Here is a 23,108-nt window from a genome sequence, read left to right on the forward strand (position 1 = left end):
AATTCACCCCACAAGACAATCCTTGCCTGCTTCAGAATCTATCCCCTACCCCTGTCCCCAGCAAGCAATCCAGGAAGGAAGATCAAGTTCCAGTACTACAAGACTAGAGATGAGACTGAGCCTTTTACAGAAGGAGGCAGAGCATACACCGAAGGTGCTGCAAGGCATGGCTAACATGTCTCTGTGTGGCTAGTAGCATATGCATGGGGATGAATTCTAGAGTACTCGATCAAGAGGAGCAGAACATAAGGCTGGATAATCAAGGGTTTATCAATATGGCAATGTCTCCTTTTTATATATTTAATGATTTTGCAAGGGCCCTGGCTAAAAGGGCTGTTAGGATCTGGAAAAAGCAAAGCCCACACTCTGTGATGTAGAAATGCCAGAGCATCCATGGTGGCTGGTGAAAGAAGAGATCAAACAGCTCAAAGAAGTTGGAACACTAGAGTACATATACAGTGTCAGGCCAGAACCCCACTGATGCAGGACTGGGTTTTTGAGTACCCTGATTAGATCCTCAAACAATAAAGGTCCAGGCGGTGGACCTTTCCCTTGGAAAACAAGGTAATTGCAATTATTGGAATGAAGTAAATTGGCCACAGGTATCACAGTATGTGGCAAAATTCAAATGGTATTTGGGTTTGGCTAGAGAAGAATCTAAGAAAAGAGCATCCGAAACAGTTCATATTCATGTGAGATGGACAAGAGTATATAATTATATTCTTATCTTAGGTTATGTTAATGATTTGGCCCTCTGTTGTAACATGGCTAAAAAGGAGATGGATTGTCTGACATTCCACAGAATATCACATTGGTCCATTATATTGGCAATGCCATGCCAGTAAGACCAGATGAACAAGAAGTGGCTAGTATGTTAGAAGCCTTGGCAAAATACATATGCTTCAGAAGGTAGAGATCAAAACTCAGGACCCTCCCACATTAATAAACTTTTTAAGAATCTAGAGTTCTGGAGAATGCCAGAATATCCCTTCCAAATAAAACAACATTGTATTTTACACCTCCTACTACTAAGAAAGGAGCATAAATCTTAATAGCTTCTTCAGGTTCTGGAGGCAGCATATTCTGTGCTCTCCCCCAATTTTCTAGGTAACATTAAAAGCTGGGAACACTGAGTAGTATCCAGAGAAGCAAAGAGTTTAGTAGAAGGACCAGGTTGTGAGAAAGTGGTCTGACACTTGAGCCATAAGACCCAGGAGAGCCTATGGTACTAGATGCATCTATGGTGAGAGATAATAGTGTGCAGAGTTGATGGAAATTCCCCATAGACAAATCATAATGTCAACTTCTGGGGTTCTGGAGAAAGTCCCTCAAAACAGGGGATGATCACCATCAAAAAAAGTAGTTACCAGTGTGCTGCTTGGCCCTGGTAAATACAGAGCCTCTGACAATGAGATAAAAAGGACCTCTCCATCATGAACTGGGTTCAGTCACAAGGTAGAGCCAGTTCCATAGTAATGCATTCTAAAATGGATATGGTATGCCCAGGTTAGGAATAAGAGCTAGAGAGCACAATTAAGCTAATGAAGCAGGTATCCTAGAGCCTTGTGCCATCAATCAGTTTATACTAGGGTATCCCCCATAGTTTATATCTGTGGCTTAATGCAACAGGCTTTGTGATGATATAGCAGAAAAGGAGGAAGTCTAAACTTTATTTATAGGACAACTGTAATAGATGGCGATAAGGGGAAATCATCCCAGTAGGCAGAGCTTTGATGTTAAGTGCAGTTAGTCACCAATTTTGTGTATAGAAAGAACTGACATGAGGAAAAAATGTAGATGAACCCATGGGCAATGGTGAATGGTCAGGATCTGGAAGGAGAAAGATTGGAAGACTGGAGACAAAGATGTCTATAAAAACTACAAATGGGTGCATCTATGGAAGTGAAAAAGAAGCATGAAGTTAATAACCAGCAGAGAACATCCACTATGGGCAAGGGACTAAACAACTAGACAGAATGACTTGATCACCGGCTAAAAACAAGTCTCTGTCATTGGCAATCCTAGTGATGGCTCAATGCTCTCATGACCTAACTAGCCTTGGGTGCAAGTGTGGAGGCTACGCTTGGGTTGCCATTCATTAAAGCTGATTCGATGACTGCTGCCATTGAGTGGAGGCAGCCAATAACTTTGGGAATGGGCTAAGAACTTTGAACAAACACCATGGATTATTGATTGTTCTTACCTTTTCATCATGTTAGCTTTTGAATGCCTTTGTGTGCCCACAGATAGTGCTGAGAGTGATATATTTTTCTGTAGGCCAATCTGTTTCTGCAATAAATTTCTCAGATGCTTCCAGTAAGAGCATAAAGAAGTACTCCTGCTCCCTCAGGAGGCAGCAAGAACAAGAATGCATTGCTTGAAGAAGGGTCATTAAGCACAAAGGGTATAGCGAAATTACATTGGAAGATGAAATGCTCTTGAATATAGAAAATTCTAAGGAAGACACATGCACACATACACACACACACGCACACACACAACTATTAGAACTAATAAGCAAGTTCAGCAAGGTGCAGAATACAAGATCAATATATGAAAATCAATTGTAGTTCTATACACAATGAACAACCCAAAAAAATGAAATTGAGAAGATAATACTATTTATAATGGCATCAAAAGGAGTAAAATACTTAGGAATAAATTAAGAAAAAGAAGTTTTAGATGGTTAAGACCAAAGCCCACAAAATATCATCAAAAAATTAAAGACTTAAATAGAAAGATGTTCCATGTTTTTGGATCAGAACGCTTACTTATTATTGTTAAGATGATGATACTCCCCAAATTGATCCACATATTTAACACAATTCCTATCAAATCCCAGTTGCCTTTTTTTTTTTTTAACAGAAAATAACAAGCTGAGCCTCCAAACTCATATGGAAATGAAAGAGACTGAGAATAGTTGTAACATCCTGACAAAGAAAAACAAAGTTGGAGGATACACATTTCTTAGTTTGAAAATTTACTACTAAACCACAATAATAAATACATTGTGGCACTCACACGAAGTTAAACATATAGATCGAATGAACAGCATTAAGAGTCCAGATCATGCCATACATTTATGGTCAATCAATTTTTGACACATGTGTCAATACAATATCATGGGGAAGAAAAGTCTTTCAACAAATGGTGCCAGGACAAATGGATATTTATATGCAAATGAAGTTGGAGCCCTATTTACACCATATACACAAATCAACTCAAAATGGATCAGAGACCTAAATGCAAGAGCTAGAACTGTGAAGATTCTTAGAAGAAAACATAGGCATAAATGTATGTGACCTTAGATGAGGAGTTTGAGCCAAGACATCCAAAGCCTAAGCAACCAAAGAAGCAATAGATAAATTGGACTTCATCGAAATTTTAAACCTTTGTACTTCAAAGGACACTATCAAGAAAGTGAAAAGAAAATCCACATAATGGGAGAAAATACTGGTATTTGCAAATTGTATGATGTTTATGTGTCATGTATATTGTATGATTGCATTTTTATTAATATTTATTTATTTGAGAGAGAGACAGTGAGAGAGAATATGAGCAAGGAGAAGGTCAGAGGGAGAAGCAGACTCTGAGTGGAGCTGGGAGCCCGAAGCAGGACTCAATCCTGGGACTCCAGGATCATGACTGAGCTGAAGGCAGTCGCCCAACCAACCGAGCCACGATTGCATTTGTACAGAATTTTTCTGAATAGGCAAATCCATAGAGATAGAAAATCAATGAGCAGTTGCCGAGGGCCAGGAGTTAGGGAGGAGTGGAGAGTGCCTGCTAATAGGTACGTGATTCTTTCTTGGGTGATGTAAGTGCTCTGGAATTAGATCGCGGTGATCGATGCACCACTTTTTAAATAAAAACTACTGGATTGTGTCCTTTGAGGGGTGAGTCTCATGGTATATGAATAATATCTCAATAGCACTATTGTTTTTTAAAGAAGAAAGAAGCGAAGGGCATCAGACCGTGAGGTTGGATGTGGACCATGAAACTTAGGTTAACTCATCGTCGTGTCCATGACTATGTGACTAGACACACTGTCCCCACTTCTTAGAGCATTTTCCCTACCTTTATTTCTGCCAATTCACGTCGTGTACTTCTAACATAACTGGAATATAAACTCTGTCTTCCTTATGTCAGTATCTAAAAACCGTATGGTCGTACTATACCCTGGTTCCCCATCAAAGAATTCAGCCAGGAACTGGCTGCAATCCGTACTTGCTAAAAGTGCACTTGTGATGTGCTATTTGAAAAAGACAGTCTAATGGATATGTTAACTAGCCATTCTCTGAGACACTCCCAAGCTCTCTCACTGTAATGAGTTATATCATTAGAAACAAGGTACCTAGGCCATGTGACCGAGCTAGGCACAGGCTTGCTGGTGGTGAGTGATGCTATAATATTATATTCTCTGCTTTTATAGAGGGTTTATATAAGAAATACCCATTTAAATGGCTTATCTATGTCTGCCACAGAACTGTAATTGAAGGCTTTTCCATTACATTACCCAATGACCCTTATGTAAGGGCCCAGACGATACACTCCTTTGTTTCCAGGAAAGTTTGCTCCTGCAGGTGAGTAACGTGGATGTTTCTTTTTCCTTTCCTTTGCTTTTCTTCCCTTTCCTTCCCTTTCCCTTAAACATAGAAACTAATACAATTGAAACTGCCCACATTTAATGGGCCTGCTCCTGCTCTTTCTACGCTTGTAATTCCTGGACCCTCACAACATCCTAAGATGTATATACTATCATCTCCCCTCTTTTACAGATGTGAAAACTGATGCCAGAAGAGATTAAATGACAAAGCCCACCCCTCCGCCCTGGGAAGGGGCAGGGGTGGGATTTGAACCAAGGCAGCCTGACTCCAGGAAGCAGGCTAAGGCCAGCTTCTGCTTTCCTTAGCTTTATGGCCTCCCCTCAAGGTCTATTTCCTAAGTCATCTGAAAAATGTTTGAATTAAGAAAGTGTACATACTAAATACATGTTTGCTTTATTCCCCACATCTCCGAGCTGAAAATGCTCAATAAATAACATTGATTGATTGATTTCTCCAAGTGCTGAGATCCTTGGAAGAATGACCCCACATAAATTCTGATGGCTGTGTTTATTAATGATGCAAGGGTAGTGATCGCACAGGCTGGAGGAGAGGAGGACAGGACTGGAAACGGAAATAATTCATGTGCTTTCTTAGATGAAATGCCTGGAAGTTTCGTGGCACCTTAGCAGGCTAAAGCCTGGGCCTCTGGGTGCTTGCACACTGCTGATGGGGATTTAATCATCTTATCTGATGTATGTTTCCACAGAGTGACAGGTACTCCCTGTCCCACTTCTGAACAGATTTACTCCATCTGATAGGCTTGGGGGAAAGACCTTTACTCAGCATGATTCAGCTTGTCTATAGGGCTGCTTATCTGTAAACACACTCATAAGCAAGCTAGCTCTCAGCTTGCAGAATTTTAATGTACATAAGTTTCCTTTCTTTCCTCTCTCCTTCCTTTTCTTACCTTACTAAGTATCTGTAGGTCTGATACCCGGCTCCTATGTGATTGAGAAATTAGAGAGCACCAAGATTTTCCTAAGTGAGGACCTCACCTCCTAGTCAGACATCACTGACCTTTGTGGTTTCTTAGTCCTCATAGTTTCTGGCAGACTGTCATTTCAGAGCTCTGAATGCTGCAGGAAAATGACAGGCGCCCTCTCTAAGAACTCACTCCTCCAAGGGACCAGCTGCAGCAGCATCACCTGGGAGCGAATTAGATGTGCAGAATCTGGGGCCTTGCTCAGGCCTGCCAAATCCGACTCTGCAGGGGAGTCCTAGGCACCATAAGGCTGGCGAAGGCCCGCAAGGAGGGGAGGCACCTGCTCTACCAAACAGAGCTCCTGTGGGCGTCCCTGGAGTGTGCGTTGGACGGAATAGGAAGATGCCGATGTGGTACTCAGGAGTCACAAGTAAGGGCACCAGCCAGATGTGTGCCTTCAGGGAGCTCTGCAGCCGCCGTTGCTTTTTTCTGCTCTCTGAGATGTGGCACGCACGTTGTATGTTAGGTCTTTCCCTCCACTGACATGTGAAACATCTAGAGACCGAGGGATTGCTTCCATAGTTATTAGAAGTTTCACAACAAATGTCCTCAGGGTCTCCCAGGGAGGGATTTTCTCCCCTTCTCTATACTAGCAGTGCTTGGTCCATCTCTGCTGGAGAGTGCATCCCTCTGACTAGTCTATGCATCCCCCCCTTACATTGTATTGTGTCAGAACTCATGGAATCTTATTTGTCCTGCACCGACCTAGGGCCTAGCACTTACCAAAAGAAGGGAGGGAAGAGGGAAGGGGAAGGAGAGAGGGATGGAGGAGGGAAAGAAGAAAGAAATAGCATGGAGTTTTAGGGAATTGAAAGCATATGTGTGTTCTGAAAGTTGGGAAGGATTGGCGAAAGTGTGCGGAGAGGTGAGGGTTCAGAAATAGAAAGGAAAGAAAACCTTAGGGAAGTCTTAAAGGACGAAACATCTGGGTTACAGGTAAGGGGATAAATCAAGAATTACGATCACTTAAATACAAGTGTGGAGCCAACATGCAAATTCAGATCTGACTTAATAGCCTGTGCTGTCTCCTGTGCCACACCATCTTTAAAGGCATGAAAGGACAGCAGTAGAAGGACCCCTAATATCTGCGTGAGAAATCCAATTCCCTTGTCCACAGGGGAGCACACGGAGGCCCAGAGAAGTGGATTGGCTTGCTCGCAGTTACAGAGCTGGCTAGTGGCAGGCACAGAATAAGAAACCTATCGGGTGTGTCTATAGCCGGTCACAAAACCTGAATTTGTCAACCTGTCCCTTCCAGTCCAGGGGCAAGTTCTGTGTCTCAGTAGCTCCTTTAGTCTATTTTCTCGCTCTGCTGATGGACAGAGCAAAACCTCTCAGCGCACAGCAGACTGTTGCCCTATTACTGTTCTCTGCCACGGCCCTAGCCCAAGGTCATGTGTTTGCCATAGGGACTGCACAGCCTAGGGCCTTCATGTGTTGTCAGTACTCAGACATCTCTAGCCCTCACAACAAAGATGGTTTGCAGAAGTTACCAGATTTGTAATGGTATTCAAACTCTAATTGATGGTAGAGAAAACAGCAAGCAATTGGAGGCAGGATGTTGTAATTAAAAATCATTGAGCTGATAGAGTTATCGGGAAACCAGCAAATTGATCCGTCTATCTCCAGCCTAGATGGAAACATGGCTATTCCGTGCTTAAAGCTTCTCAGGGGAGAGACTTCAGCCTTTGCCTTTCGGTTGTTACAACAGCTGATTACTTTTGCTAGATCCACTCCCAGGAAAAGATGGGAGGCTGTTCCTACCCCTAGGAAGTCCTATTCTCCTTCCCAGAAACATGTTTTCCCTTCCCCATCCTCACACTCCCGAGCCCTGAAACTGGGTCCCTGTCATCTCCCAGGACCCAGCTATCATTCTGTCGCAGAGAGAGGGAGGGAAGGAATGCTGTTCTTCTTCCTCAGCTGCTAGATAAAACCTCAGGCAAGTTCTCTGTCCTCTTCTCCCTCATGTCAGAAACAGGTAGGCTAGATGGCTTCTAAAAACCTTCCAGCTCCAAATACCTAATCCTCGATTTTGCCAGTGGTTAACTTCTAAGACTTATTTCTTCCTAAAGCCATTTTAATTTTCATACACAATATAATGGCAAAAAAAAGATCTTTCCTATATTCAAGAGAACAGACTCACACAATGAAATCACGGGCTTTGGAGGTGCTATTTGGGGACAAGACATTATGGAGGCCATACATCCCATCTACCCATCAGGCAGTACTGCCCGTCACGATGACTATTCTCCTATTTGGGAAAAGAAGCCAAGAATTGGATCTGAAATATTTGTGATTCCCTGTATTTGAATAGATTTTCATTTATTTTTTTGACTGTGGATGCATGAATATGCTTGCAGAACATAGCATTATATTATTAGCAGGGGACATTAAATGTGTTATTTAGTATTAGAGGTATTAGTCTCAAGCATTAGGACAGATTAGCATTTGATATATTAGTTCTTCAGGGTTACAATTAAGGCTTGGATTCCTGATTGTTATATCCAATAACTGAATTGTGATTTGGCTCTTAATTCTACATTGAGTTCACCAACATTGACAGCCCAGTGCTAATTAATTAATGACAATTCTTTATTTTCAACTGTGTATAAGAATAGGTTGTTCACATCTTCTGACTTATCATAGACTTTCAAAGTGACAATTTTGACTATGGACAGCCTTTTCACATTGTGGCATTTCTTAGCCTAGCTTTCTGAGAAACTCCATGCTGAATGCATGGCTTCAAGCCTTTAAAAAACTCCTAAGAAATCTTATCTGCCCATCCTTTATCGCCTCCACACTCCCTCCTTCTCTCACCTGCTTTCCAGAAGCAAAATCTAGAGTCTGTTGCTTTGACCCAAGCTCTGGTACTCCAGACACCCCATCACTGTCTCAGAACAGAAAAGTCAGACATCCATCACAGATAACAGATGAGTAGGTCAAATATAAACATTTCTTCTATAGTGATTAATTAATAATGTCTTTGATGCCTTGTGTCAATATGGTAGTTGCATTTGGGCTCACAAGGGCACTCCTAAATATTTACCAATATGTAAGAGTGCTTTTAAATGGACTTGATATGCTCAGCTCTGTGGTTTAAGCCTTCAAGCAGGCAAGAAGTGGAAATCTTTGTAACTGGGTACATATACTTTTTTTTAAAGATTTTATTTATTTATTTATTTGACAGAGTGAGAAATCACAAGTAGGCAGAGAGGCAGGCGGAGAGAAGGGGAAGCAGCCTCCCTGCTGAGCAGAGAGCCCAATGTGGGCTCGGTCCCAGGACCCTGAGATCATGACCTGAGCCAAAGGCAGAGGCTTAACCCTCTGAGCCACTCAGGCGCCCCTGGGTGCGTATATTTCTAAAGGCTTAATACATCCTACCATCATCTTCCCAGAGCCTTCCTAAGACAAGGAGTCTGAGATAAGAAGACATAACACCCTTCTTAAGAAGCACAGCACCACTTGCCTTTCCCCCAGTCTGGTCTGAGTCAGAGACTTTGACAACTGAGGTTTCCCACCCCTCCATGGTGGCACTGGCTCTTGCGTACTGACTCTGTTCTCACCAGGGCAATTACCTTTATGCGACTGAAGGTGTACGCTGCTGGCTTTGGGCGCAGACATCTTTGCAGTTGTTTTCCTCCTCAAGCTGTGCATGGTGTGCCTTTAATTCATGGGTGAGAGCCTGTGTCCACCCAATCTACAGCATGTAGACATCCAGAGTCAGTGCTAAACTCGGACTCTGATATCTGTCCTACACCTCTCAGACCCCATCACTGGGTAGTATCAACGCCCTCCTACCCCTTCCCACAACAGCATACTCCTCTGGCATGTCAGCCCCCCACTGATGAAGGTGATGTCTGCTGGTTCTGTCTTCCACAGATGAGTGGTGTGGTATAAATTCCCCGAAGCCAGCAGTGGCTGAATGGAAATAGACAGCCACTACCTGCGTCTACCCCAGATTCTCCCATCACTCTGGATTTCTATCCTGGAGGGCTCCAGGGGGATTGGGAAGAAAGAAATGCTGGATTTCAGGTCCTTGTGGGTTGAAATATGGTACCATGATTAAATATGATGCTGATATGGTGAGTGCTGTGAAGTGTATAGGGCTGACCTGTACCCTGGGCCAAATAATACATTATATGTTAATAAAAATAATTTTTAAAAATTTTTAAAAATACGATGCTGAATTCTTCTCTAGGCAACAATAAACATAGGAGGTTTGGGGACACGTAGCTATGACTATCCTTTTCATCTCCCAGTTCATTTTGTGCTGGCGGAGCTATAGCCCAGGTTAGGAATAGAGCACTTGGTATGTATGTGGTGACTTTTGCCTGAAGAAAATGGGGCTCATCATGCCTCCACATTGTACTTGGAGCCTGTGGAGAATAGACAGAGCAGTGGTTCTCCAAGAGATTAGCTATGAAATGCTTCTCAGACCACCTGGGGGAGACACTATGGTGACAATGATGCCTTATTCTGTATGGTGTATGTCAATCTGCTTTTTAGGCTGTGAAAGTGGTCATCAGACAGGATGGAGAAAACCAGTGCCATGTCTGCATCCTTCGTAAGGTGCAGAGAGTGTGGGGAACTCTCCTGATGTCCGCAGCAGCAGCAGCAAAGAGCAGCCTCTGTTCACAGAGCACAAAGCCTGCGGTTCCCCTTGTGAACGGGGACTTGGATGCTCCTCTCTTGATAGTGGGAAATCCTGGCTGTAGGACCTGTGCTAGTTCTCGTGCCTGGGAAAAGAAGGTGTGGGAGGGAGGCGGGTAGCAAGATAACCCTGGGAGGTTCTGCCTTCCTCCGTTCATTTAACAACCGCCACATAAACACAGGTGCACCACACGTGCGTGCACACACACACACACACACACACAGTAAAGCCAGACATCATTCACTTGTGAAAGCACACACTAATCAACCAGTCTCCCCCACAGCCATATCCACCATCCATGAATACTCATGTATCACACACAGAGCAATTTAAAAAAAAAAAATTCCAGGCAGCCCCGGGAGCTATACTCTGTTTTTTTTCTTTTTTCTTTCTTTTTCTCATTTCCCCCTAAAAAAAGGCCTTCTAAGAAGATATATTAAACCAGGTAAACTTTTACTCATATGTTCATGTGGCTGGAGCAGATTGACAAAGAAAACAATCACAAAATAAATATTTTTGTTTTGTTTTGTTTTGTTTTTAAAAAAGAACACTTCCCTATACATCGTCTCTTTCTAACTTGACGGAGCTGCTTTCTTGGGCGGAATGGGCGCTGCTGCAAGAGGAGCTCCGGCTGGACCACGAGGGGGACAGGGAGTGAAGTGGTGAGGCCAAGGAAGCAAGGGGGCCGAGGGAGGGAGGAGGGGGGCGCAGAGCAAGGCGCCTGCCTGCCCGTGCGGTCCTCTGTCAGTGTCCCCTTGAGTTTCCCAGGGGCGCTGGCTTGAGAAGCAGTCTGTCTGGGAGGGCACAGACAAGGCAGCATACAAAAAGTAAGAACCAACATGGGGCATCACGAAACAACGCCGTTTTAAGAAATCAGGTTAAAAAGAATACAAAAGTGACTCCACGGAGGGGGAGGAGGAGCTGCTCTATTTCCTACCGCTGTGCCCCTTCTTGCTTCCTTGAATGATAAGAATCACTTTTCAGGATTTATTTTTTCATGGTTTGGCTGGTTCTTTTGCTTAATCTCTCCCTTGGCTCCTCTGCTTCAACTGCATCATTCGAAAGCACCGACTTTACAGATTTGAGGCTGCTGAGTTGTAGCCTCCCTGTGTGAGTGAGTGTGTATGCGTGTGTGTGCACGCGTGTGCACGCACATGGTGAGTGTGTGCGTGTTTGCAGTGGCGGTTTCTTTCTCTCCTGCCTGCTTCAGGCCAAGCCCTGAGGTCCCAACAGCTGGGTGCTCCAAGTCCCAGGGGAGAACCTTGTTGGCACTAAGGTGAGGGCTCGGATGATCTCTGCGCCCCGTGATCAGCAGATCACCCTGGACCACCTCCCTCCCCAGCCCTGGAGCGGGGCCCCCATTAGCTACAGAGTTTGCCTGTCTCGTACTCCACGGGGTTTGGCAGCTTGGAATTGAAAGCCCTCAGGGAGGACTGGATCCTGCCCACCTCGTTGTTGGCCAGCTTGAGCCGGTGCCGGAGCAAGCAGGAGAAAAGGTCGAGCCGGACTTTGCCCGGTGGGGAAAGCTGGTTTACCCGGTCCCTGAGCTCTATGAGCTGCAAGAGGGCAGAGTCCTGGGAACCTTGAGTGTACGGGTAGTCCAGCTGGAGAATTAAGTCCCGGATGGCGTCCGGGTCAAAGGGGAGGCTGTAGCCAAAGACCTGCAAGGTGTTGATTTTCATGTATCCTAAGTTCTTGGAGGGGTCGGTCATCTCCAGGGGCTCGTAGTAGATTGTCTCGTTGGAGCTGTCATCCAGGGACTTGATCCGGCTCCGCAGGTAAACATGGACTGTCTCGAAGAAGGTCTTCCACCTGTTCCCCAGGGTGATAGTCCAGTTTTGGCACTGGGCGGCCGCGTCCACGTTAGTCCTCTCCCAGTCAGGGAAGCTGCCCTCACTCACGGGCATGAACCAGCTCTCAGAGTGGCTGCCCCCGAATGGGTTGACGTAGATGGCCATGACCGGCTCCAGGGTGCTGTTCTTGGTGAGGCAGATCTGCAGGGACAGCGCCAGCATCACGTGCACCAGCCCCGGCTGGTACTTGTTGCTCTTGAGCGTGAGCAGCATACGCTTCCTCCACGAGGGGTCAAACCAGCTGCCCAGCCGCATGTCATTGCTGATGAAGATAGAGTGCACCTCGATGCGGCTGTCCCGCTTCTGCAGCAGGTACTTCAGCTCCAGGTCCTGCAGGTCCGTCTCCAGCCCCAGGAAGTTCTCCAGGGACTCAGCCACCTCCGGCCGGCATGCGCCCTGTGCCAGCACGTAGCCCGGGTTGCAGCCCCCGCAGCGCGTGCTGTTGTCCGGAGCGCAGTGGGCGCAGGCGGGCCCCTCCCCCACGGCACACGGGATGGGGCCCTGGCAGGAAGACTGGTCGTAGGGGCAGGTGCAGCTGTGGCTCTGCTCCAGGAAGGTGCCGGGAAGGGTGCTCTCTGCACAGTAGAGGAGCGACTGGACTCGGTTCCACCAGTAGGACAAGGACCTTGGGGAAGGAGGTAGACATAAACAGAGAGTCAGAGGAAGCCCACCGCCGTCTCCCCCGACAGTGGGAGGACACTGACCAACAGGACAAGAGCCCCAAGTTCCCTGCATGATGGAAACCCCCTGCCACACCACTCTGGAATAACTGAGTCAGGCCCACAGCGCCACGTCTGATGGACAGATCAACACCAGAAATACTTGACACCAGACTTGCCCGGCAAACAGCCAGCCCCGTCCTGCCCCAGTACCAACTCCTTCGCTCCCTCCGCAGCCTACGGGAGATCCCTGCAGCCTCTGCATCAAAACCCCTTCTGCACTTGTCAGCCTTGCAGGTAAGACTGTCCAACAACTGGCTCTCCCCGCTTCCCAGCGTCCCATCAGGTTCCTTCCCACTTCTCCACTGCTGTCGTTTCTATTCCCTCTGCTTCTGTCACTCTGCCACCAGGAACAGGAATTTCCTATGGCTGGCTCCCTCTTCCAATTTACATCTCAGCTCCTCTGATACCCCCCCTCAAAGAGGTCTCCCGTGACGCCCTTTTCAAAAGAACCACCCAGTTGCTCTCTATCACATCGTGCTAGTTTTCACGTAATGCACGGCAGGGATCAGGGTTGGACATTATTGTCTACTGGTGATGTGTCCCCAGACGGCTTCTGTGTGGACGCCGCGAGAGCAGGGACGCCGCGGGACTGGCCGGCACGTTCTCGGAAACCAGGTAAGTGCCTCAGAGCCTCTGCTGGCCTGAGCTCTCCACTCATGCTTCCCTCCTTCCTGGGGCCCCGGTGCGAGCGACACCTCTGCCGGGTGAGGCAAGGCCCCCCCAGCGCCCCATTTACATCTCTCCCATACAGTCTGGCCGAGACTTCCTTCTCCAAGGTGGCTTTTCTCTCTGGCTGCCGCTTTTTACTAGACCATGCCTCTGATTTATGTTCTGGGAATGTGACTTTAAGTAGCCACCACATAGTTAAAATTTTGCAGTTTTGGGGTTTCTGTATACTTATTAGATCTTCCCAATGAACAAATACCCCCCTACCCCCAAACACACTGCTTAAAATCAGGACATGCTATGTGCACTTGTTGACCCACTGGGCACCCAAGGTGGGGGAGGAGTGAGCGCTGGAGGCCGGGCAGCCCTGCCTCGCCTTCCCCTCCTGTGACTGAGAGTGATCACTTGTGTGAAACAACCTGATGTGCATGTTCTCACCATATACTGTCGGAGTGTGAGCTATAACTCCACCCCTTTCTTCCCTAAAAAAAAAAAAAAAAAAAAAAAAAAAAGCCTTAAAGTAAAAATGAGTGAGAATTGGAGTATTATTAGAATAATATTAGAATCTACCATAATTTATACAGAAGTAAAATTAGCCTCTGTTTCCTCTCCCTCACTTCAGACACAGGCCAGAATTGAGCAGGACATATAAGGAGGTAAAGACGGCAGGAGACTCTCCCAAGGCCCCACATGGGTCCCCACGGCCGGCTCTCCCATGTGGGACAGAGGAACCCCCAGCCTCAGCCACTCTATGGGAAGGTGCAGAGCTTGGGCCCTGGCGGCTGGGAAGCTCACCTCTCCTTGGGCAGGCGGAAGCGAGGCTGCCGGGGGCAGCGTTTACAGAGGTTGAAGAGCCGGCGGACAATCCGGTGGGTCTTCTTGAACAGCAGTTTCAGGCTGGCCCCCAGCTGCTGGTAGCGGTGCTGAAGGCTGGTGTCCATGGCCCAGAACTGCGAGATGGCCGTGGAGTTCAGGAATCTGTCGTCCGGCAGCCTTTTCAGCAGGGTCTGGAATTCCTCTGCGGGCAAGGACACAGAGTGGCGCTCAGGGAGCACCATGCAGACCCTGGGAGGGGCAGGAGGGCACTGCCCAGACCCAGCGGGCCTTGGTGAGGCCCTGCCTGAGGAAGGAGGCTTTGCACCTACTCTCCCAGGCCCTTGGATATATTTCCTTTTCAACAGCTTTATTTGGAAAATAATTAACATACCATAAACAATAACTTTCGGATTCTTTTCTCTCTTTCCTGCCCCTAGGAAGGGGCAGGAAATAGGCTTCTGAATTTCAAACCAGAAGTGCTGCTTTTGCCAATGACCTTGGATGCACCGCTTTCTCCCTCTGTAACTCCTTATACATCATTCACAAATGCCACAGGCCTGTCCCCTTCAGTCACACCACAGACACCCCGGGGGAGCTGTGCGGCAGTCACGAAGGGACGAGTGCATGGCCGGTGAGTGCGGACAGAGACGCGGAGCACCCAGCTCAGAAAGCGGTTTAGAAACCTCCAGTCCCTGCGCCCAGCCTCTCCCGTCCACATCCTTCCTCAGACTCTGGAACACCCTTTGTCTCTTTCAAGCTTTGGCTCTTGGCAGATTCCTGTTCTTTCCTGTGGCTAATCCAGAAGCAAGATGCTCTCTGGTTCTCAGTGCCTATTGCAAGTCTGAGTTCTCGGAGCTTCCCGGGCACAGCATGATTGCTGAACTCACGCTCAGATCTGCTTACTTGGGACCTGCAGCCACTGGTGGGGGTCCAGATAGCCCTCATTTACTCATTAGCAGTAAATAACTGATGGTGGTGGGAGCCCAACATCATGTCCCGCAGTAAGCAGCACTGAACGTGTCCCACCATCACGACCCAGTTCAGCTGGGGCTGTGGGGACTGGAATGTTCTTAGCAATTAACTGCCATGTCTGGGACTTGAAATGACAATGCACAGGGCCTCAGCTCATTCTGATTTCTCAAGCACCTGGTTATTCGCCTCTCTACCCCTCTCCCAATGGTTTGAGAATCATACCTAGTGATGATATTAACAACTACCATGTATATAATTGGGTTTGGTCTTTTGTTTTTGTTTTTTAGAGACAGAGAAAGGCAGAGAATCTTAAGCAGGCTCCATACCCAGTGCAGAGAGCCTGACATGGGGCTCGATCTCACGATCCTGAGAACATACCTGAGCCAAAATCAAGAGTCAGATGCTTAACCGACTGAGCCACCCAGGTGCCCCTCATCGTTCTTTTTATAAAACATTTAAGCTCACAAAAGAGCACAAGGAGTAACAGGATAAACCCCCATATGCCCACCACCTAGATTTAGGCATTCTGCTTTATTGGCTTCAGTCTTTTGTTTTGTTTTGTTTTTGAGAAATAAGGCAATGAGAATATATAATCCAAGTCCATAAACTTCCCCTCTCCATCAACCACTCTCTTGGATGTTCAGTAGTTACCATATATTTCTTCACGTTTTCTGCAAACAACTTTATCTGTAAAAATATTAGGAAGTGGCTAGTGTGTTTTAAAGCATCATATAAATAGTATTAAATGTCTTATATTTAATACATGTTACAGTATTATATTGATATAATATGTATATAAAATACATAACCTTTTTCATTTTGCTTCGTTTTACCCAACATTATGTTTCTGAGCTATACCCACATAACTATTGCTCGTTTAGTGTTGAAGTGCATGAATGAACCAGAGTTATTTATACATGAATTTTACCTACACTCTCCCATGTGAGCCTCCTCTCCACCCACTGTGATCACTTTCCCTCTTTTACCGATGGGGAGATGAGGGTATTGTGAAGCTGGGCGGCTAATACAAGGTCATAAAACCGGTCAGTAACAGAGTATCTTTTCTTTGGGGCTGCTCTCAGAAAATGTCACATACTGGTTGGCTGATAAGCCACAAAAACTCATTTCTCATGGTTCAAGGACCCGAGAGTTCAAGATCAGGACGCCAGCATGGTCAGGTTCTGGTGAAGGACCTCTTCTGGGTCGCGCAGCGCTAACTCTTCACTGTGTCTTCACGTGGTAGAAGGGGAGAGGGAGCTCTCTGGGGCTCTTTTATAAGCGCGCCAATTCCTTAGTCACCTCCCAAAGGCCCTGCCTCACTGGGCATTCATTGTATTTTCAACATAAAAATGTCAGGGGACACAAAGGTTCAAAGGACGCTCTGAGCAAGGACTCAAAATCAGGTCCTGAATCTAATCTCAAGGTAACGCTGACATTCGTTGGACCTGCAACAAGCCCTCATCAGCATGTACTGGGTGCTTGTTGTACTTCAGTAATTCAACAAGTAGTCCTTGTGCACCTTATGTGCAGGCAAGGCCTATGCCCTCGAATATATTCACCTGAACTTACTCTGTCCACAAAGTGCATGTCTTTGGTAGGGGTCATGTCCATTTGCATCGACAACAAAGATAACCACTTGAGACCTGCAGGGTGATATAACCCGCTAGGGGTCATGGACACAGGAAGTGGGTGAGCCAGGATTCACGCTGCATTCCACACATTCCAGTCCTGCAGCTCTTAGCCATTTCCCATTGCCAGGGAGGAAATTGGGGCCAGCCGACTGCTCACCTGACTCCTCAAACTGCCGGTTGTGGGTCACCCAGGAGTCCTGGATCTGCAGCAGGCTGTCCTCCATGGCCTGGATGTCAGCGTCCGGACAGTTGCATTCCGGAAAGGTGGGGCTGCACTTGCACCAACAGTCGTTCCCCCTGCAGACGAGCTCACCCTCGGAGCTGCACGTGATGTAGCTGAGTGCCGCGGCCACAAAGCGCTCACGCAGGTACTCGGGCAGCAGCACCTGCAGGCCTGGGGAAAGGCCGTCCCGGTGATTGTGGGGTAGGGCCGGTAGGGACTCGGTGTCCCACACTCAAGGCTGCAGGATCCCTAGCTGGGGCTCTGCACACTTGTGCATTCTGCGCCCAAGAATGGTTGGTCACCCCAGGGCCTGACCCTGTGGAGCTGGTTGGGTAAAAAGGGCCAGGCTGCCCCAGGGGACAGGTGGGAGGGGGTCTGAAAATGCAGATGAGGAGCATCAAAGCCCAAGGCTTAGTCAAACCCCTCCCGTCAGCCAAACTGAGAGCCCGCATATCACATGGATGGCCTTACTGGCTGCGCATCAGCATTTCTAGGATGGGAACTGGAAGGAGAGCTTACAGCCCTCACAGGGGAGGAATCAAGGCTCAATGGACTTTTTGTTCTGATTTCCACAACCATCCTGGTTCTGGCTTCTCTGAGCTGAGCAGCAGACATCCTGAGATGTTATGCTGACCCCCGTCTCGGGGCTCCCACCTCAGTTCTGATGACCAAGGGGGCCGCTCTGTTAGGAAGTGAGGACAAGGGTTGCTGGTACACAGCAGCCAGACTCCACACCAAGCACTTTGTGTATATGATCATAAATAAAGTTCTAGGCAGACTGAGGCTCCTCTAGGGGAGCAGATCCGAGCTCAGTGCTCTTGAAATTGGCTTGGTGTCAGACCTGCCCCTGGTACCGTCAGGTCATACGGCATCACTGGGACCGGCTGCCTGTCTCAGTCCAGGGGACTCTTCAGGGGATTGGAAAGTTAGCCGGTGGTGGGCATCCTAAGTTCAGTCAAGCCTGGGCAGGTGTGAATGGTGCCCAGCTCTCTTTTCTAATTAGCTGCCTCTGATCTTGGGTATAATCCACTAAATTGCTCCAAGCTTCAGTTTTCCTACCCATCTGTGGTGGGTATTATTTTACCAGTAGCAGAATATATTCCCGATTCAGCTTCAAGCCACTCAGGATGGCTGTTGGAAACATATCAAGAGGAAACATATCAATGAAGGACAGGCAGGCCTTTGGAGGCAGGCAGCCTGGGCTAAGTTTGAGGTCAGACCTGCAAGAGGCTCCCCAGTAGGGACATTGTGAGAGACTGTGCCAGAAGGGTGAGGGACAGGAGAGCTTCTGAATGCAATAAGCTCCCCTCTCCTCAAATATCTGCCAGCTCTTTACTGTCACACCCTTAACCTTGTCCTTGGCAGGAAATCAGAGAGCCCAAAGTATGTTATCCTTGTCTCGGCAGACGTCGGAGCATAACTCAGAGCTCCAACAGCAGTGGGTGCTCGTCGTGCCTGCTCCAGGTCTGCCTCCTCTTCTGAGCGCTCCTAAATTCTCCTCTCCTCATGGCGTGCCCACAGCTGGCACTTGAGCAGCCCAGCCCACACACTCTGTCCACACGCTTGCTTTCGACGCACACCCTTCCCAGTCCCTTCTCTTCACCTCCCCCACTCCCTCCCTCCTCCTCACATAACATTTCCCATTGCTATAAAATAAGTGCCCCGAGCAATGTCTGTATGAGTGATGGGCTATAAAATTAAATGGCATAAACTATTCCAAATGAACCACCAGACATCCTGAACTTCACTCATCGCTAATTTCCAGACGCAAACCCAGCCCACCGAGGGACAGGAGAAGAGGGATGCTAATGGCGTGAGGTGCCTCTCTAGAGAAAGGAGTCTTTTACTCCTTTGTTTTATATATTCCTGGATTCCGAAAGTGCTGATGGGTTGCATCTAGCTCAGGTTGCCTGGAATTTATAATCGTAGATCCTGGGTGAGGGCTATTGATTTTATAATACCGAGACAATAATATCTTAAACAGAGTCCAATTCAGTTAGGCCTTAAGAAAAATGAACTTTTCCCATCACCAAACAGCTCTGTTGGAATCGGTTTGCATAGCTCTGGCCCAGGATGCCAGGGGGACAGGCAACAGGAGCTGAGCGCCTCCCCTTAACCTCCCAGCCTCCAGGCCTCAGGCCACCCCATCTTTTTGCTTTCCTGTTTGCAAGGCTGTTTTGTCTAGTTCTGTCTCCAGTGGGGGCTCCCGTTCCTCTCAAACTGTTCTTCTGACTTTGATCTCCCAAAGGAGAGGAGAGACTAAGTAGGGACTAAGTAAAGGAGAGGAGAGAGAAAGTAGGGACCACTCTTGGGGTAGCCAATGACCCCACATTTTGTAAAGCTCTCAGCTGAGCTAGAGATGGTGGCCCCATAACCACTCTGCAAAGACTAGCTGTTCCCCAGTGTGTCCTTAGGACAAAGTGGAGGGTTCTTTGGGCAACAAAGGAGATCATCAAACCAGGCCAAGGTATGGGTGTGGTATTGCTGTAGGACAGTGACGGGGTCTCGGGGAGGACTAACACGTGGGAGGGTGTGGGTGCCAAGTGGTCTAAACAATAGTCTTGGGTGCAGGATAAACCATGTCAGAAAAATTTCCCAAAAGAATGAAGGAAAGTTGTTTCATACGGGTCCCAGAACTCCTGGTGGTTCTGGTCCTTGGCAGGGTTTAGCCGATTGAGGCACCCAGGACCTTCTCCTGCTCCTCGGTGAGCCACGTTTTTCAGGAGATGTGAAACGTATTGACACCCCTCCCGTGGCGGGACCGCTTACCGAGTAACTGCACTTTGTTCTCCGGACTCTGTACCAGGACAGAGCTGACCGAATCCAGGTTGTCGTAGTTGCTGCAGCCCAGAGGGCCAGTCCTGGTCTCCGTGACCTAGAGAAGGAGGGCACAGTGTGGATTTAGATGCCCAGTGGAGACCAGCCCTATGTGCTTCCCTCTCTAGCCATCTGACCTCAGGCCCCTTGTCTTATCCTTGAGCAGCCCAAGAGCGCATGAGTTTCCCTTCCCCCAGGGGCATGAAGCCACCTTCCTTCCTTGTTCTAACTCAGTGAGCACTGGTGGTGGAGGGCGGCCAGCGGCAGGTTGTACACAGTGCGTGGCTTCCAAGGGAGCCAAAGGGAATTCGCCTCTGGGAAGAAAAAATTCAACATAGGCAGAAGAAGATAGACCTCTAAGCCTGAGTCCCCCCACTTCCTCCCCCAGAGGGAGACAGGAGTCCAGATGTGGATGCTGTCAGCCGGCTGGTAAGCCCAGCTGCATCCACTCGATGTGGTGCTCGCAGCTTTAGGGATCCCGAGGACGAAAAGCACTAGAGAAATAGGAGTTACGAGTATTATTATTAGTATTAAACATTTAAGTCCCACCTCGCCACTGAGATGTCCTTAGAGAAAATCAGCCATGGGCTTACTGCATATTTTAATAAGTATATTAAATATACATAAACTCTTATAGCCATGTAATATTCCAAAACACCACAGAATCATTTTAAAATATTATAAAGTTGGCCTATCCATTTTTCTCTGATGTTTTTAAAGTATAAGATGAAAAATGGGGAGCTTTAAATGCACTGAAATAATTCCCTAATAAGAATGATGGGGACCCGCGGCCCTTTCTTCCCGGGATCTCCAAGAGCTTTGCCAACAATCAATCAACCAATCAACGAGTATTTATTGAGCAGCCGCTGTTCAATTCCGCACAATTCATCAAACATTCATAGAGTGCCTTTCCTGGAGTTCTTCAAGGAGTTGGCCCTGATATCTTGGACCTTCTCTCCTGGCTCCGGGCACCTCTGCCCTGCAGCAGACGTAGAAGTTTCCATCCTTTTTCATAAAGATCTGGTTAAAGTCTGGGTCCTCCACACACTGAAGGCTCCCCAGGGCTAGGCTTCTATTCACCTTATTCACCAGGTTGTCCTCCAGGAAATTACACCTTGGGGGAGAGGCAGGTGCACAGTGCAACTGAGGCACCCAAGTCGAGCAGAAGCCCTATGTCAGTGCGCACTCAGGAAAACAGAGCTCTGAGCAGAGAGAGGGAGCGGAAGGGAAGCAGCAACAGAGGTCCTGAAGAATAAGTAGACATCTTAGTGAATCTGTATTGTACACCTGGATGTAATATAACATGGTATGTGAACTATACAGGCATTAAAATAAATTAAAATAAAAAGTAAAATGAAATAAATAATAATAAAGAGAAATAGAAGCAGCCAGGAAGAGAAGGGAAGGAAAGTTCTCTGCAAACCAGAAGAAGGGGTGAGCATAAGCTGTAACACACAGTCGTGTGTTTCACAGTCGTGAAAATGTTCAGCACCCTGCAGGTTACGGGGTTGGGGGGGCGGGGAGTCACCAGGTGACGAGCAAAGTAGAAATGACATTTTTAAAGAGAATTTAGTAGTTTTAGTCTTAAAAAATACTCATGGGAGCGCCTGGGTAGCTCAGTGGGTTAAAGCCTCTGCCTTTAGCTCAGGTCATGATCCCAGGGTCCTGGGATTGAGCCCCACATCGAGCTCTCTGCTTAGCAGGGAGCCTGCTTCTTCCTCTCTCTCTCTCTCTCTCTCTCTCTCTCTGCCTACTTGTGATCTCTGTCTGTCAAATGAATAAATAAAATCTTTTAAGAAATGAAGTCTGGTTTGATACTGACTAGAAATAAGGCAGGGAGACAGATGGGAGAGAACCTGATGACTTAAATTAGTCTGAGAAGGCTTCATGGGGGAGGTGAGCCATGAAGGATGAATAGGAATCAAGGGGAAAGAGGAGAGAATATGGAGAAAAAGAGGTGATTACAGACAGAGACCAAGGAGCAAACGGACACAGCGCACGAAAAGCAGCAAACCCAGCCCTAATAAAGAATGGGACCAAGAGCATGACAGGGGCAGGAATGACTTCCCTACGGTTGCCAAGTTCATCCCCCAATGTCATCTCTTTTAACCTTCACAGAAACTCTGAAACAAACCTCACTACTATCACTCTCTGAAGAAGAAAACCAAGGTTCACAGAGTGTTGGTGCCCGAGGCCACAAAGCTGAGAGTAGCTAAAACAGGATTTTAATGTTTGAGTCCTCAGTCTCCTCCTGTCTCCTGTGAGGGTGTGTCAAAGGACTGCAGAAAATAGAGTTAAACCCCTCTGGGTGACATCGTGTCTGAAAACAAGTATCAACAGAGCAGTTCATCCAAACTAGTTCAGTGATCTGCCCTCGGCTTGGAATGTGAACCCGGGACAAAACAAACTGTATAGACTTGAGACCACTGTATCCTAATACTACAGATGAGGAGCCCTTGGCCAGGTATGTGAAATGATTTGTTCAAGGTCACACAGCTAGTTACCTGCAGGGCTTGGATTCATTCCACCCATTCACACCTTCTCTCACTCGCTCATGTATTCATTTAACTGTGCAAGGAGCATCCAGAACTCACCCTGAGTAAGGCACAGGCACTGCCATCAGGAGTTCAGAGACAGGAAGAAACACGCTTCCGTAAGCCCAGCATTGGAGCTATTACACAGGCACCTGCCTCCCTCCACAGGTGGGCACTAGGTGCCAAGTAATGGCTGTGTACTGAGTGAGCGGCTGCTGGGCTAGGGGTCACACTCAGTGGGAAGGCAGGGCCAGGCTGCCTTCAAGGTGAAGTCTTCATCTCCATGTAAAGATGCCTGTAGGAGGAGCCGTGGCCATGGACGAGCCCACTCTTCTGAGATGGGATGGACTGAGGGGCAGGGTGGAATGGCGGGTGAGATGGTGGGTGGGTGTGGTATTTAGGACACTTGCCTCTTCCCGCCTCCAGGTGACCTGGCCACCACACTGTCATGGAGATCTGCGCTGGCTTTTCCATCCACCCACCCGAGCTGGCTCCTCACCAGCACTGGGTCCAGGCAGGGAGGGAGCTACACGCCTCATGGAGGAGCAGGACGACCCACCAAGGAGGAGAACAGTGAGCAGCCGCTCTCCTCCCCCTTAGGCCCCCACCCTCCCTGTCTACCTGCCACCCACCC

At 47.6% G+C, this 23,108-nt stretch overlaps 1 protein-coding gene across 1 annotated transcript in view; it reads right to left on the minus strand.

The window, feature by feature from the left end:
* Positions 1-10,672: 10,672 nt before the first annotated feature.
* Positions 10,673-23,108, minus strand: part of BRINP2 (BMP/retinoic acid inducible neural specific 2) — a 106,989-nt gene continuing 94,553 nt past the window's right edge. The window contains exons 5-8 of the mRNA XM_082703871.1: positions 19,893-19,998; positions 17,058-17,294; positions 14,277-14,499; positions 10,673-12,718 (exon numbers count right to left, since the gene is read on the minus strand). Of these exons, the coding sequence (XP_082559997.1) occupies positions 11,602-12,718; positions 14,277-14,499; positions 17,058-17,294; positions 19,893-19,998 (1,683 nt within the window). The 3' untranslated portion in view covers positions 10,673-11,601. The remainder of the gene's footprint in view (positions 12,719-14,276; positions 14,500-17,057; positions 17,295-19,892; positions 19,999-23,108) is intronic.

This window comes from Mustela nivalis (genome assembly GCF_964662115.1).
Source record: "Mustela nivalis genome assembly, chromosome: 16".
NCBI classification, from domain to species: Eukaryota; Metazoa; Chordata; class Mammalia; order Carnivora; family Mustelidae; genus Mustela; species Mustela nivalis.